Source organism: Dermacentor variabilis, unplaced genomic scaffold (assembly GCF_050947875.1).
Source record: "Dermacentor variabilis isolate Ectoservices unplaced genomic scaffold, ASM5094787v1 scaffold_12, whole genome shotgun sequence".
Lineage (NCBI taxonomy): Eukaryota > Metazoa > Arthropoda > Arachnida > Ixodida > Ixodidae > Dermacentor > Dermacentor variabilis.
In genome coordinates this window covers 6,652,675-6,666,529 of record NW_027460280.1, presented here as the reverse complement: position 1 = coordinate 6,666,529, position 13,855 = coordinate 6,652,675, and the positions used below count along the sequence as shown (strand labels likewise).

Below are 13,855 nucleotides of genomic sequence, written 5' to 3'. Positions count from 1 at the left end.
CCGGGACATTCAAGTACTTGCCCGATGACGAAGGCACTCCTTATTTGAATTCTGTCACTAGTACTCAACCACTCGTTACAAAAATATCACTGTATTGCATTATAACATGAAATAAAATGCTAGTTGTCCAGTTGTTTTTCTTTATAAAAAAAGAACTCATTGACATTACCCTTGAGGACGACATGAGCAGTCGAAAGGTTTCGTTTCGCTCAACTCTGCGCTACCTGTGCTTTCATGTTCCAGTAGTTTCGTTACCGTGTATTGCTGCGCTGGTTTTGCTGGCTTGCGAAACTCACACAAACTGCAAGTAGCAGAGAATTCCACTTCCATGTGTGTCCCAGGATGCCCCAACGGTCTACACCACTTGACCAAAAGCAGCTGCAGCAGCGAATCCGCTGCTCTGTCTTGGATCGATTTCTCCATGGCCGAGCGTTTGCATTTTGTGCAAAAAACTGTACCACCATCTGTTGGATGCCGTTTTAGTCACAGACAGCAGCAAAGAGCAATGATGGCATATGCAATGTCCCCCCTCCCTGGTTAAGTGGTGTGAGATTTGAAATGCGATAAATGTATTCGGGCCTTTTAGATTCAATTTTCTCGTAAACTAAGTCTTTTCTTGGCACGAAACAAGCATTGTGAGGATTTTGGAATGCTATTTAAACAGTCCATGTCGACTTAGTAGTTGCCTTTAGTGTCCCTATAAGCACTTGCCCAACAACGTAGGAACTCCTCGTTATGATTCTGTTGCTAGCACTCAACCACTCATAATAAAAAGATCACTGCATTGCACTATAAGACAGAAGAAAATGCTACTTGTCTACGTCTATTCGATTTTCAAAAAAAGTCGCAGTTTTGCCCGAAAGGCGAAGCACAAATTGCGATAGCAAATTAGTAGATAGCTATAAGAAGTTACAGATTATATATATATATATATATATATATATATATATATATATATATATATACCAGAAAGAAAGCAGTTCTGGGCCCGGGTAAATATTTCACAGTGAAGTGAAACCGCTTCATACGCGTGTCTACTTCACTGTGATATATATATATATATATATATATATATATATATATATATATATATACAGAAAATTAAGTCATAGCACTCGTAGTACAGCCCTCTGGGCCGTTCACTTTTCGAAAGTAGTCTTATTAGGGTTATTATAATTACACAAAGGTATTTCGCTCTAATGAGCAGCAGTCCTTGAGATAGTTACTCAGGCTAGCTTCCCACGCTGCCGCGCTCGCACCTGCTTAACCTTTTTCTAGACTCTACTAGAGCTGCTCGATTTCGCTCGATTCGAACTAAACTATGTCTGCGCAACCTTGGGCGATCGGAATGCACGTTATCTGCGCTTGGCCGGCAGAGAAGGGAGCTTTGTTCCGGCCACACAGCTTCATGTCTCAGTAAGGTGCCTGGTGAAGTCTCGTGCGGACGCCATCCTCTCGATAAGCGCGGAGACTATCTTATATTCCCTCATCTTTTAAAATGCCCAATACTTACAAGCATTTCTCTCGCAAACCATACTTAGTTCAAGGTAATTTTCCATGCCTCAATAATTTCTCTCGTCGTATTCGAGTGATGATTGCCATGTTATCAGTTGTTAACGAAACTTTTTCTCAAGTATCTAAATTTATTAAGGCAGTTTTCCGCGTGTGTACCATGGTCACGCACATTTATATCCCCTTCTGTTCCTCTACCGCAAGTGCACTTTAAAATCACGGCGCTGCAATTATGCTTCAATAATTTTCTTCCTTCTGTTTTTTCTCCTCCCTTAAACTCGTTCTCTTAACTACTACACACAGAAACAAACCAACAGCGCTCGCATTCGAGCCTCGAATGCGGGGCCGGGGCTCCTGCTGAGTACGGGGGCCGAGTACGGGGCCGGAGCTCCTGCTGCTGGGAGGGGTTTGGTGCATAGATTAGATTACCCAGCACCTCCACCAGTTTGTCACCCGCTAAGGCAACAGTAAGCAACAGTACCAGCAGCCAGACACGAAGGGACGGTTCTCCAGCTGGCGTGGGATCTTTGACTTTGTCATCTTCATCGTTTTTGCTCGGCATGCAATGCTGAATGTTTGCTGGCTCAAAACATCAGGTGGCAATATATATATATATATATATATATATATATATATATATATATATATATATATATATATAGAGAGAGAGAGAGAGAGAGAGAGAGAGAGAGCGAGAGAGATGGTTTTCAGTATGCCCCTCCTCACTCGTGAAATAGTTGGTACGCCACCGAGTTCACCCCTGCGCCACATCATGACGCACAATTCGTGCTGAAGGCAGTAGAACGGTGCTGAGTGTTATCTCCTAAACATGGTAGATGAAATGCAATTACCAAAAAAAAAAAGGAGTGAAGTATGCAAATTACTAGTTGTACATTGCCTATAACTGTCACTTAGTGCAGTCTGAGTCTGTGCTGCCATTTTTTCTTAACACTTGCCCTGAGCACATTCTTTAACTTGGCAACATATGAGGGAGTCTGAAGGAGATCTCATGGTACAGGTGTACTGCCAAATGAATTCTGCTGATAACCCACAAATGATTTTTTTTTTCTTCACTGAGCACCTAGATATTGAAACTTCTCAAATAGACAGTTCTTTCACATCGACTTTGTTGCGAAATGAAGCGAACTGAAGCGAAAAAAAAGAAAAGGCAGCATTTCCACACTAATTGAGATCATTTACATACTTGCCAAGCTGTTAACTTTACAATTCGTAACATTCTACGGTAGGAAGGGAGCGGCGGAAAGGGAAAGATAGCACGTTTTTTTTTGTTTTAACTTTCCCTGAGCACATTTTTTTAACTTTGTTACATATGAGGGAGTCTGAAGGAGATCTCGTGGTACAGCTGCAGCTGTGCCCAAAAAGGCAGCATTTCCACACTTATTGGGATTGTTTACATACTTGCCAAGCTGTGAACTTTACAATTAATAAAATTCTATAGGAGAAAGGGAGCAGAAGAAAGGGAAAGATAGCCCGCATTTTTTTAATACTTGCCCTGAGCACACTCTTAGTGACATATAAGGGAGTCAGAAGGAGATCTCGCTGTACAGGTGTGGCTGTGCCCAAAAAGGCAGCATTTCCACACGCATTAAGACTGTTTACATACCTGCCAAGTTGTGAACTCAGTGTTGGGAATGCCCTTCAGCATTTTGGAGCAGCCATTGGAGCAGGCAAAATCTCATTTTGGAGCAGGTGTAAGCCTCCCACAAAAGCACACGCAGAAAAACAAAATTTAGTTCAGTGTTCTCTTTAGTTCTATTATCATATACTCATAAAAACTAGGAGCAAACTAAGTGATTCACCACAGCAAGCTATGACGTTAGCAGCGATCATACATTAACAGAGACATGCTACTGGTAGCGCTCTGCAAAACACGCAAGGAGCATTAAAGGGACATCATAAAGAGAAACAATCTTGCATTTCGTGGTACGAGGTAGATTATTAGAACAGCAAATGAAGGTCACAGTCTTGAATGTATTTTGCACTGCAATACCAGCCCTAGCTTGACGTCACGGATTTCAAAGTACTTTTTCATACTTGGGCCACTGTGGTCCTGTAAAAGGACTTGAAATTTGCTAAGTCGTCTTCCACTCTTATAGGATGGAATGTAGTACAACACTGAAGAACATCTACCTAAGCCTGAGCAGTCGCCATCAAAATCTATGACATCACGGTAGGCTGGGGCGGGAACTCCAAGGCAGGGTCACCACTTGTCTTTCTAGCATCTCCTTAAGGTTACGAAACCTGTTCTCACAGTAAGAGGGGCTACTTTGTTATTTCTATAAGTAATTTACTAGTGCAGCTGAAATTTGTTTTCTTTTATTTTCCCATTAAGGAAGGATCACTTCGTAGATTTGATGTTCCGCACATTTAAAATTTGTTTTATGAACCACATCAGGCCGGTGTGAGCATGTAATCTTTTTTTATTCCACCACTGATCACAGGAAAGGCATACAGGGCGAGACTACTTGCTCGTATGCGCTCAACTTTTTTACCACAAGCTTTACCAAAGGCACATGTATTACCAAAGACATACAGTTGACAAAGAGCATGAACCGTAAATCCACACAAAGCTAGCACCACACACATTCAGTACGGCCCCCAACAGACACACTTAAGTGCACGCTGCAAAAGCCACACCACATCTGGGAAGGATTTTTTGGCAGGCACTGACTGAGCACCCAATGGTGGTCCAAATGAATTAATCTCGTTCACTAGTGGGTAGCAGCAAACCGCCATATGCATAGTCATCAGCTAAAGGGTATACTGCCTTTCTGTGTTTATTTTTATGTGTAACATTTTTAATTTACATACTTTCAAGCTGTGCTCTTTTTTTGTATCTCATGTCCTTGTCTTCATGCAGCTCACCTGGCCTATTATACAAACAACCCCAACATCTTTACTTTGCGACTGCTTATATATTTATCAGGGCGTCAACCAAGTTGACATTTCCAAATTCCCTGAGTGCCTTTGCAAAATTCCCTGAGTGATGCAGAACTATGTTTTATCTCAATATGGGCTGCCCGATGCTGTCACTCTCTAGTAAGCATATGAAAATTTTTTAAAGAAAACCGACTTAATCCGATTGGAATACTAAGGAATAGTGCTTATGCTATTCAAAAAAAGAACAGAAGGGAGTGGTTATTAAACTGTACAGCAAATAAAATGTCTTCGAAAAAAATTGCAAATCGAGTTGGACATTCTCAAGTGCAAATAAAAAGGAGATGCATACAGAAGCAAATATTTTCGAATATGAGCTATTTCTATCAACTGATAGCAAGCTCAGTGGTATGAGGCCCAAACTTTGTCACAATTGAGATTCTCTCTCAACAGCTCTTAAGTCAACCTGAACTGTCCTGACATACTCTCAGCTCGCGCAAGACGTCTCAGTGTTGTGTTCCACTGTTTTAAAGAGTTTATTTTGGTTTCGATGAGGGACACCTGCATCTCGGCGTTAGCCAACACTGTTTTTTTGAGCTCAGGCTCCTTCAAAGAAGCGGTCGCATACTTAATTCCCCGTTAATTCCTCAGTGCGTCGATCCTTTCTGTTCTCGTCCTCCTTTCGCCACACGTTCGCCCCACGCACCATTTGAAGAATACTTTTGGTCAATTTACAGCCAACGTCCAATTTTTTGGACCCCCTAGGGGCCGCGAAAACTTTCAAAAAATCAGGCAGTCCGAAAAAATAAATCCATGTCTTTTACTGCCCTTAAGGGCTCAAATCGCCACAGGCACGTCAGAAAAAGCTCTGAATGCCTGTCAGTGCACTCATTAGGCATATCGATGCTCCTACTGTGACAGGTGAGGGTGGGTGCACACGTGCAAAATTAAGGAATGCATACTGTGTCCCGTGACAATTGCCCCTTCCTACGCTTCTGATTTTCACCGCGTCACATGACTGTGCTGAGGCGAAACTGACTTTCGGGAACCAGCATTATGCAATGTGTTGAGCTTTCCGAACTTCGAAGCCAAAATTATTGCTGACAGCGGAGAAATGAAGAAACACAGCACCAAACGGCAAGAAGCTGAATGGTGAACGTCGAAGCAGCTAGGCCTAGCATTGCCGCAGTGGTGGCTACGGCTGCCAGCGGATCTGCGTGCAAGAGCACCGGTTCAAGGCGGCGAGGTAATCAAAATGGCAGCGATGGTGACTTTCAGTAATGCCGTTTCGGACCTGCGATCACGCAAAACGTCCGGAAAATCGGTCGGCGAAGAGTTCTTGCGTTTGAAATTTCAGACGTTATGATACATTGACTCTATGGGGCACGGCGTGATGCCGCGAATCCGTCCAAATTATTGGGAATCCGGAAAGTTGGTCGTTGACTGTACACTGGCAACTCCTCCAGCCGACGACTGGGCGTCGAAGACGACTCGTTACGATTCCTGTCTGTTACTCGAGCCAGCATAACCACGACTTTCGACCCTTTCAATAAAATTACAGCTAATTTTCCCTGATGGAGGAGCAAATTCACTGAGTTTCCCCTGAGTTTTTCCAGACTACTCAAAATCCCCGAGAATTCCCGGTTCTCCCGGTTTCCCCGGTTGGTAGACACCCTGATTTATTTCTGTAGCATTAACAAGAGGGTGGCAGGTCTTGCTGTGAAAATAAGAGGTACAAATTGAAGGTCGTACAGTTCTACGCCCCTACATCCAGTCATGATGACCAGGAAGTCGAAAGCTTCTATGAAGACATGGAATCGGCGATGGGTAAAGTCTAAACAAAATACACTATACTGATGGGCAACTTCAATGCCAGGGTAGGCAAGAAGCAGGCTGGAGACAAGTCAGTGGGAGAACCTGGCATAGGTTCTAGGAATAGCAGAGGAGAGTTATTAGTAGAGTTGGCAGAACGAAATACTATGTGGATAAGGAATACCTTCTTCCGCAAGCAGGATAGCCGAAAGTGGGCGTGGAGGAGCCCGAATGGCGAGACTAGAAATGAAATAGACTTCATACTCTGCGCTAACCCTGGCATCATACAAGATGTGGACATGTTTGGCAAGGTGCACTGCAGTGACCATAGGATGGTAAGAACACGAATTAGCCTAGACTTGAGGACGGAAAGGAAGAAACTGTTACATAAGAAGCTGATCAATGAGTTAGCGGTAAGAGGGAAAATTGAGGAATTCCGGATCAGGCTACACAACAGGTATTCGGCTTTAACTCAGGAAGAGGACGTTAGTGTTGAAGTAACAAACGACAATCTTATGGGCATCATTAAGGAGTGTGCAATAGAAGCCAGTGGTAACTTTGTTAGACAGGATACCAGTAAGCTATCGCAGGAGACGAAAGATCTGATTAAGAAACGCCAATGTATGAAAGCCTCTAACCCTACAGCTAGAATAGAACTGGCAGAACTTTCCAAGTTAATCAACAAGCGTAAGCCAGCTGACATAAGGAAGTATAATATGGATAGAATTGAACATGCTCTCAGGAACAGAGGAAGCCTAAAAACAGTGAAAAAAACTAGAAATAGGCAATACCTCATGACCTCGAGCGTACCAAAACCTTGGAAGAACGCCAACATAATCCTAACCCATAAGAAAGGGGACGCCAAAGACTTGAAAACTTATAGACCGATCAGTTTACTGTCCGTTGCCTACAAAGTATTTACTAAGGTAATCGCAAATAGTCTCAGGAACACCTTAGACTTCTGTCAACCAAAGGACCAGGCAGGATTTCGTAAAGGCTACTCAACAATAGACCATATTCACACTATCAATCAGGTGATAGAGAAATTAATTTGCAGAATATAACCAACCCTTATATATAGATTTCATTGATTACGAGAAAGCGTTTGATTCAGTCGAAACCTCAGCAGTCATGCAGGCATTATGGAATCAGGGTGTAGACGAGCCGAATGTGAAAATACTGAAAGATATCTATAGCGGCTCCACAGCCACCGTAATCCCCCATAAAGAAAGCAACAAAAAGCCAATAAAGAAAGGTGTCAGGCAAGGAGATACGATCTCTCCAATGCTATTCACAGCATGTTTACAGGAGGTATTCAGAGACCTAGATTGGGAAGAATTGGGGATAAGAGTTAATGGAGAATACCTTAGTAACATGCGATTCGCTGATGATATTGCCTTGCTTAGTAACTCAGCGGACCAATTGCAATGCATGCTCACTGACCTGGAGAGGCAAAGCAGGAGGGTTGGTCTAAAGATTTAATCTGCAGGAAACTAAAGTAAAGTTTAACAGTCTCGGAAGAGAACAGCAGCTTACGATAGGTAGCGAGGCACTGGAAGTGGTAAGGGAATACATCTACTTAGGGCAGCAAGTGACCGTGGATCCAGATCATGAGACTGAAATAATAATAAGAATAAGAATGGGCTGGGGTGCGTTTGGCAGGCATTCTCAGATCATGAACAGCAGGTTGCCATTATCCCTCACGAGAAAAGTATATAATAGCTGTGTCTTACCAGTACTCACCCACGGGGCAGAAACCTGGAGGCTTACGAAAAGGGTTCTACTTAAATTGAGGACGACGCAACGAGCTATGGAAAGAAGAATGATGGGTGTAACGTTAAGGGATAAGAAAAGAGCAGATTGGGTGAGGGAACAAACGCGGGTTAATGACATCTTAGTTGAAATCAAGAAAAAGAAATGGGGGGGGGCATGGGCCGGACATGTAATGAGGAGGGAAGATAACCGATGGTCATTAAGGCTTATGGACTGGATTATAAGGGAAGCGTAGCAGGGGGCGGCAGAAAGTTAGGTGGGCGGATGAGATTAAGAAGTTTGCAGGGACAACATGGCCACAATTAGTACATGACTGGGGTAGTTGGAGAAGTATGGGAGAGCCTTTGCCCTGCAGTGTGCATAGCCAGGCTGATGATGATGATATATTTATTTGAAATACCCCTAAGGGCCCTCAAGCGAGGGTAACATAGAAAGGGGGAGGCGACCCAAACTTGTGCATGAAAAATACAGCACTAGCGCTCTGCACACTTCAGTGCCTGTAATAAATTTTATAGTGATTTTTTTAACTCTACATCGAGTGGAATCCCTGGACGGCTCCTCTCAACTTCGGATAGCCCAACAGCTGTAGAGACTTTTGCCACCAAGAATCGGCACAGATGGTCCTGCATCAACCAGAAGAGTCTCTCAATATGACAATGTCCCATTCTTCGATCACTCAATGAGCTACAGTATTATTCCTGCTCCCATGAGTTGACTGTAACAGACTTTGTTGTCAAACCCGCCAAATATAGCTTGCATTTTATGACTTGCATGCTGTACCACAGTGCCTAGTACTCCTGCATTGAAGACTTTGAATCATGCGCCTTGGCGAGTGTGCTTCTCATAAAATGGTCATCAGTTCCCTTTCAAACGATAGCATGCTTATTAAATCACAGATGCTTGAACTTGTTTCAGCACTGGAACGGCCTTCTTTTATTGAGTTTGATGTCAAGTTCATGCTACTTCAGCATGGTGAATTGAAATCTCTGTATTGATGCATCACTTGTTCATATGCACTAGTAATTATTAGTGTGTGCAATGGAGCTATAAATAGCCCTCCACAAATTACCTCCCATGAAAAGACCAGATGTTGAACTAGCCCCCCATTGGAAAGGCCTAAAAACCACAAACGCACTCTCCTAAGATTTTATCTAGTTGTCCACGGCAATTAACCAGCCACGATTACTTTGACAGGGTTCTAGATGCGACAACGATGCAATCGCAGCGCTATACCACACTGAAGAGGCACTGGCAGTAGCCTCTAAGCAGAGCTGCCTTGTGCCGAAAGTAAAAAAAATACAACCAACCTCACACGGGCACTTCAAAGGCCCTTGAAGTGGCAGTCTTTCTACTCATTGGCATATTGGGTGCTGCCACACACGCTGATTCGGTGGCCACCGAGTCAAAACGTCAATCGAGTCGACAGTTTCATGCAACTCTTTCAAAATCTTGAAGGTCTTGTAGTAGCAATTGCATGTCCTCTCGTAGCAGTGTTTTGAAACAAACACGATAAAGAAATGTCTGCCCCCAAAACATTCTCTAAAAACTATCAGCACCGAGTTAGAAATACTTTTATACATGCAGGTAGATAGTGCTACGAATCACTGGTTTGTTTGTCTTTTTTCTTGTGCGGCTTTGGTATGGTGACCATCACGACACTCGTTCATAACGTGGAACAAGTAAAACTCTCGAGAGCCGTTGAAAACTGCTGTGTGGTAGCAAAACAACACCTTCAACAGAGTTTGGCAGTGTCAAAGGACCTCGACTCAAGGGCCCTTAAAACGTGGCCATGCGACTTGGGTATAACGGTGCAGAGAAACTAAACAAACTATAATGATAATTGTGAATGACATCACAGTTTCATGTGTAATATGATAGTGCAAGACCTGTAGACCTGATAACATCTATGGAGTGCACTCAAAGGACTAGTATAGATTTATTCGATTCAGCCAAGTTTTTCTGCCCCTTGTGCATCTACTAACGGTGCACTGCACCTAGGCCTTCGATTCACTTAAGTGCAGTGGTGCACCCTGCACCCCCGTGCTCGAATGAGCGGGGTGCAGGGCAAGGTGCTACCGCAGTGCACCCTTGAACCCTGCAGCGAGTGGTTGCAGCCTGGCACACCATAACTGGCACCACCTGTACGTTTTCATTTGTGGTGCCATATGCACCTTCTCTGAATCAAACAAACCTTTTATGAGAACATCACACATTGCTACAGACAGCCATTCCCCAGCACAAATAACTCCAGCAACCCTCTACCGTACGTTATGCAGCGTCGTGCGCAGACGTCTTCAAGCCAGTGGTGGACATTTTCAGCATCTCCTGTAGTAATCACGGCACTACCGAACGTAAAACTTAAAATTTTAAGACCACTCTTTCCACTTAACGGTTATAGTTTTCGGGCATTCCGGACAAGCACGTAAACGCCTGCTTCCACCGATTCCTTGAAGATTGAGCCGCAACACCGGGAATCTGATTTGCATGGCCAAACCTCGTCGCACAAGTGTCTAACCTCAACTTCGCAATTGCGACTCTATAAATCATAAAACGTTCATGAGGAAGAAGCTCTTAACAGCTAGAGATTGGCTCGAAGTTGCAGCCGTCCCTTCAGTATAACATCCCAAAGAAACATTCAGGAAAATGCACTCAACAGAAATCTGTACAATCTATGCGAAGCACGCTTCTCTGAAATTCGCCGTGCTTAAAAATAACAGCAGCAAATTCAGAGAAGCAACACAAAGTTATCAAGTATGCTTTGGCGGCGCCTCCAGAACACCCGAGGAGTGGGGTGGGGGGAGAGGAGTGACACCAAAGCGTGAGGATCGCCTGGGCCTCCGCGTGCGCACGGCATGCCCGAATGTCCCGCATTTATACGCCTCGGCGGCCCGAACCCGCGGACCGCCATGGTTCCAGCTTAGATCCCGCGGCTGCCACTTGGGCGCCCTGCACCGCCCGCTTTACTGCAATCTCAGGTGTTCTCCTGAAACCTCCGTCTGCCGTATTGAATACTGCCGATTACAACGGTTGCAGTGCGGTACATGCGACAAATCCTTCGCATTCACGGGGCACCTCAGAAGGTTCCGCGCAAACACAGAAACCAATAACGCTGCTTACCTTTGCGCAACGGATGTTCATTTTCAAGATAAATAAAGTACAGGAGCACAGGTCTTGGACAAGTCAACGTCTCAATGTATGTACGATCGCAAAACACTAAGTCACGGCTATCACGGCTACCACGGCCACCTGAACGTCGCCCCCGAGGGCTCCGTGGTCCCTGCGCATGCGTTGCCCATAGAATAAAGAACCAACATTACAGAAGGAAAACTGTACCTTCCGCAGTGGTACGAAAATAAGCAGCGGCAGCGCATGAAACTTATCTAAGTGGACGCCAGATAGCGCTGCTTAACCATCTGCATAGAGTTACTGTATATGCTACGCGCCCACGCGGGAGTGGCTGGAGCATAGCATAGAGTTTCTCACTCTATGGTTTCTCACTATAACACCTAGAGCCCAATCTATATTCTTCGAAGTGCAGAAGACGCCGGGAACGCGTACAATTGCTATTAATTGCAACGATTGAGCTTGTCCAGGTGGCCAAATCGAAACGCGCCAAGCGTCTCAAGGCACTAGCATGCCTGTGCTAAATTCATAAGGGCGTTTCATTCACTTGTTGATACATGCGTCCGTGGCTTAATGGTTTCAATATCAGTCTTCTGTGCTATAGTCCCTATGTTCCAATCCTGCCGTCGGGCAATATTAATGATGTTTATTTAATTATTTATTACGCAATACACTGTTGAAAAATGACGAGTTTACGAAGTCACAAAGCCGCGTTTTAAGCCAAAAGGACGAAGTTTAGGCAAATCCATGTACTTCCCATAATTCCCATGCTGGGACAACCGCTTCCATTGCAGCTCCCGTAGACACTAGCGCCAGAGTTCCCTCTAGTAATTCTTGTAGGAAACTCTATGGGCGCCACCATAGAGTTTCTCACGGCGCCACCGTCTATGGGAGTTTCTTAAGGGGGCACCGTGCCGTCATGGGAATGACGGTATATGTGTCTGCGAGGCTCGTGTTGGCTGATGTTGTAAGAGGCTTCGTCTAAAATGTGGATATGGCTACGCAAATAACGCGTTCTTAAAGTAAAATGTTCATAAAATGTTTCCATTCACGCATATTACATCTTTACTCACCCACGATGCATGACCAAGCGAAGAAAAGCAAGAACAGACGACCAACTGTTTCAAAGCGAGCGCGAACCTTGTCGTCTGTCCTCCAACTTTAGCGGCCCGCTGATACCTTTTACCATAGAGTTTCATATTAGTATACCTAGAGGGAAAACTGGCGCTGCGATCGTTCAACCATCATGGGAATGATGGGAAGTACAGGGTTCGGATGGTTCGGATTGGCGTTCTATTGACTGGCGAACCAGTCTACAAGCATTTTTTTTTTTTCAGTTTTGGTTTCGCTTCAAGCTCAATTGCTATAACCTGCAGTGGGACAGTGCAACGCAAACCTCTCTGTTATGTTGCTCGAAGTGGCGATAGCGCGCTGGGCCAGCGACTGAGACGATGTTTGTGTCGCGGTGTGGTGTCGAAGTCCTGACGAGAAAGCGACGGCATCGTAAACGTTGAAAGAACATGTTTTGAGCGTTTGGACTTTGGTTTGTTAAGTGTGTTGGCGCTGTAGCGTTACGTGCTTTATGAAACTTCAGAATAGGGAAAAGAAGGCACTACTGATACAAGACATATACAGTTGCACTTCTAGTGGCTTGACAATAAAATTTTATTGAGGGCTTCATCCTGCATTGCTCGTTTGCATTGCTCGTTTGCATTGCGTCATGCATTGCTCCTAAAACACGCATTGAAATGCGTGTTTTAGGACTTCGAAAACACAAACTTACTTGTGGTAGGACAGGTTGCTGCTTCCTGGCTGTACTCTAGGGTCGCAAAATGGGTAATTTCAAAGCCACGCCATAACGCTTCGGAAGCGGTACGTCAATATAAAGTATGATGAAGCATATACTCGTAGGAGGCCACTAGCGTCCTAGCTAGCACTGCAGCAGACGTGCTTAAAAGTACTTGAAGCCGTTCAGCAATCGTGACAGCTGACGTAGCCTTTCGAAAGAGCGAGAGAGTTCGCAAGTGCCTGTCGTCTGCGAGAAATGTCTCGCGTTTGCAACGAGCAGGTGTCGTAGCAGACGACACTTGCAGCATTCCGCTCAAGGGCGCAAAACTTTCTCACAATACAACATTTTTATTTCCATAAATACTTGATGAGTATTTTTATATAAGTAAATGCACGGTTGTTCTAGCTGTTGCAAAAATAAATAAATAATTATTCTCTGGCGTTAAATCGGGAACAGAATCGCACAAGAATGCATACCCTGGTGTGTCCTGGTGATAAACCATAGTAAACCGTGCTTCCATCTCACAGTCATACAAAGTTTATGTAGCGTGTTGTACATTATATGACATACTGCAGAAATAAAATTAGTTTTTACGCGATAATATTTGAGTATAGCTTCGTTTAATGCGCCGCAAGCAAACTTCACTAGTCTAAAAATCGAAGTCAATCCGAAGCCTGTGCTTCCCATCATTCCCATGTAGGTTGAGGCAACGCTCATGAGAGCCCCCGTAGACACTAGCGCCACATTTCCCTCTAGGGTATTATTAGAACCTCTATGCCTTTTACGTAACATGAAGTCGTACACACAATAACAAGTTCTCATAGTTAAACAAAACATGTTTTCGCGTAATAATAAAGCTAAAACAGCTTTTCACATGCTGTTATAGTAGAAAATGAATCATTGTGACCAGATTGTGACAGACGGAACGGTGTTTGCCAAGCGCGTCTT

General features: G+C 44.2%; 1 protein-coding gene across 4 annotated transcripts in view; it reads right to left on the bottom strand.

Moving 5' to 3' along the window:
* The window catches only part of vnc (GNAT family N-acetyltransferase vnc), a 96,710-nt gene extending 85,405 nt beyond the window's left edge, over positions 1-11,305 (bottom strand). The window contains exons 1-2 of one of the 4 annotated variants that reach the window (XM_075676729.1): positions 11,113-11,305; positions 8,529-8,618 (exon numbers count right to left, since the gene is read on the bottom strand). In XM_075676729.1, coding sequence (XP_075532844.1) covers positions 8,529-8,618; positions 11,113-11,133 — 111 coding nt within the window. In that variant the 5' untranslated portion in view covers positions 11,134-11,305. Of the gene's footprint in view, positions 1-3,136; positions 3,231-8,528; positions 8,619-11,112 lie in introns of those variants that run through there. The other 3 variants (XM_075676733.1, XM_075676732.1, XM_075676731.1) reach the window with 3 other exon arrangements.
* Between the last annotated feature and the right edge of the window lie 2,550 nt (positions 11,306-13,855).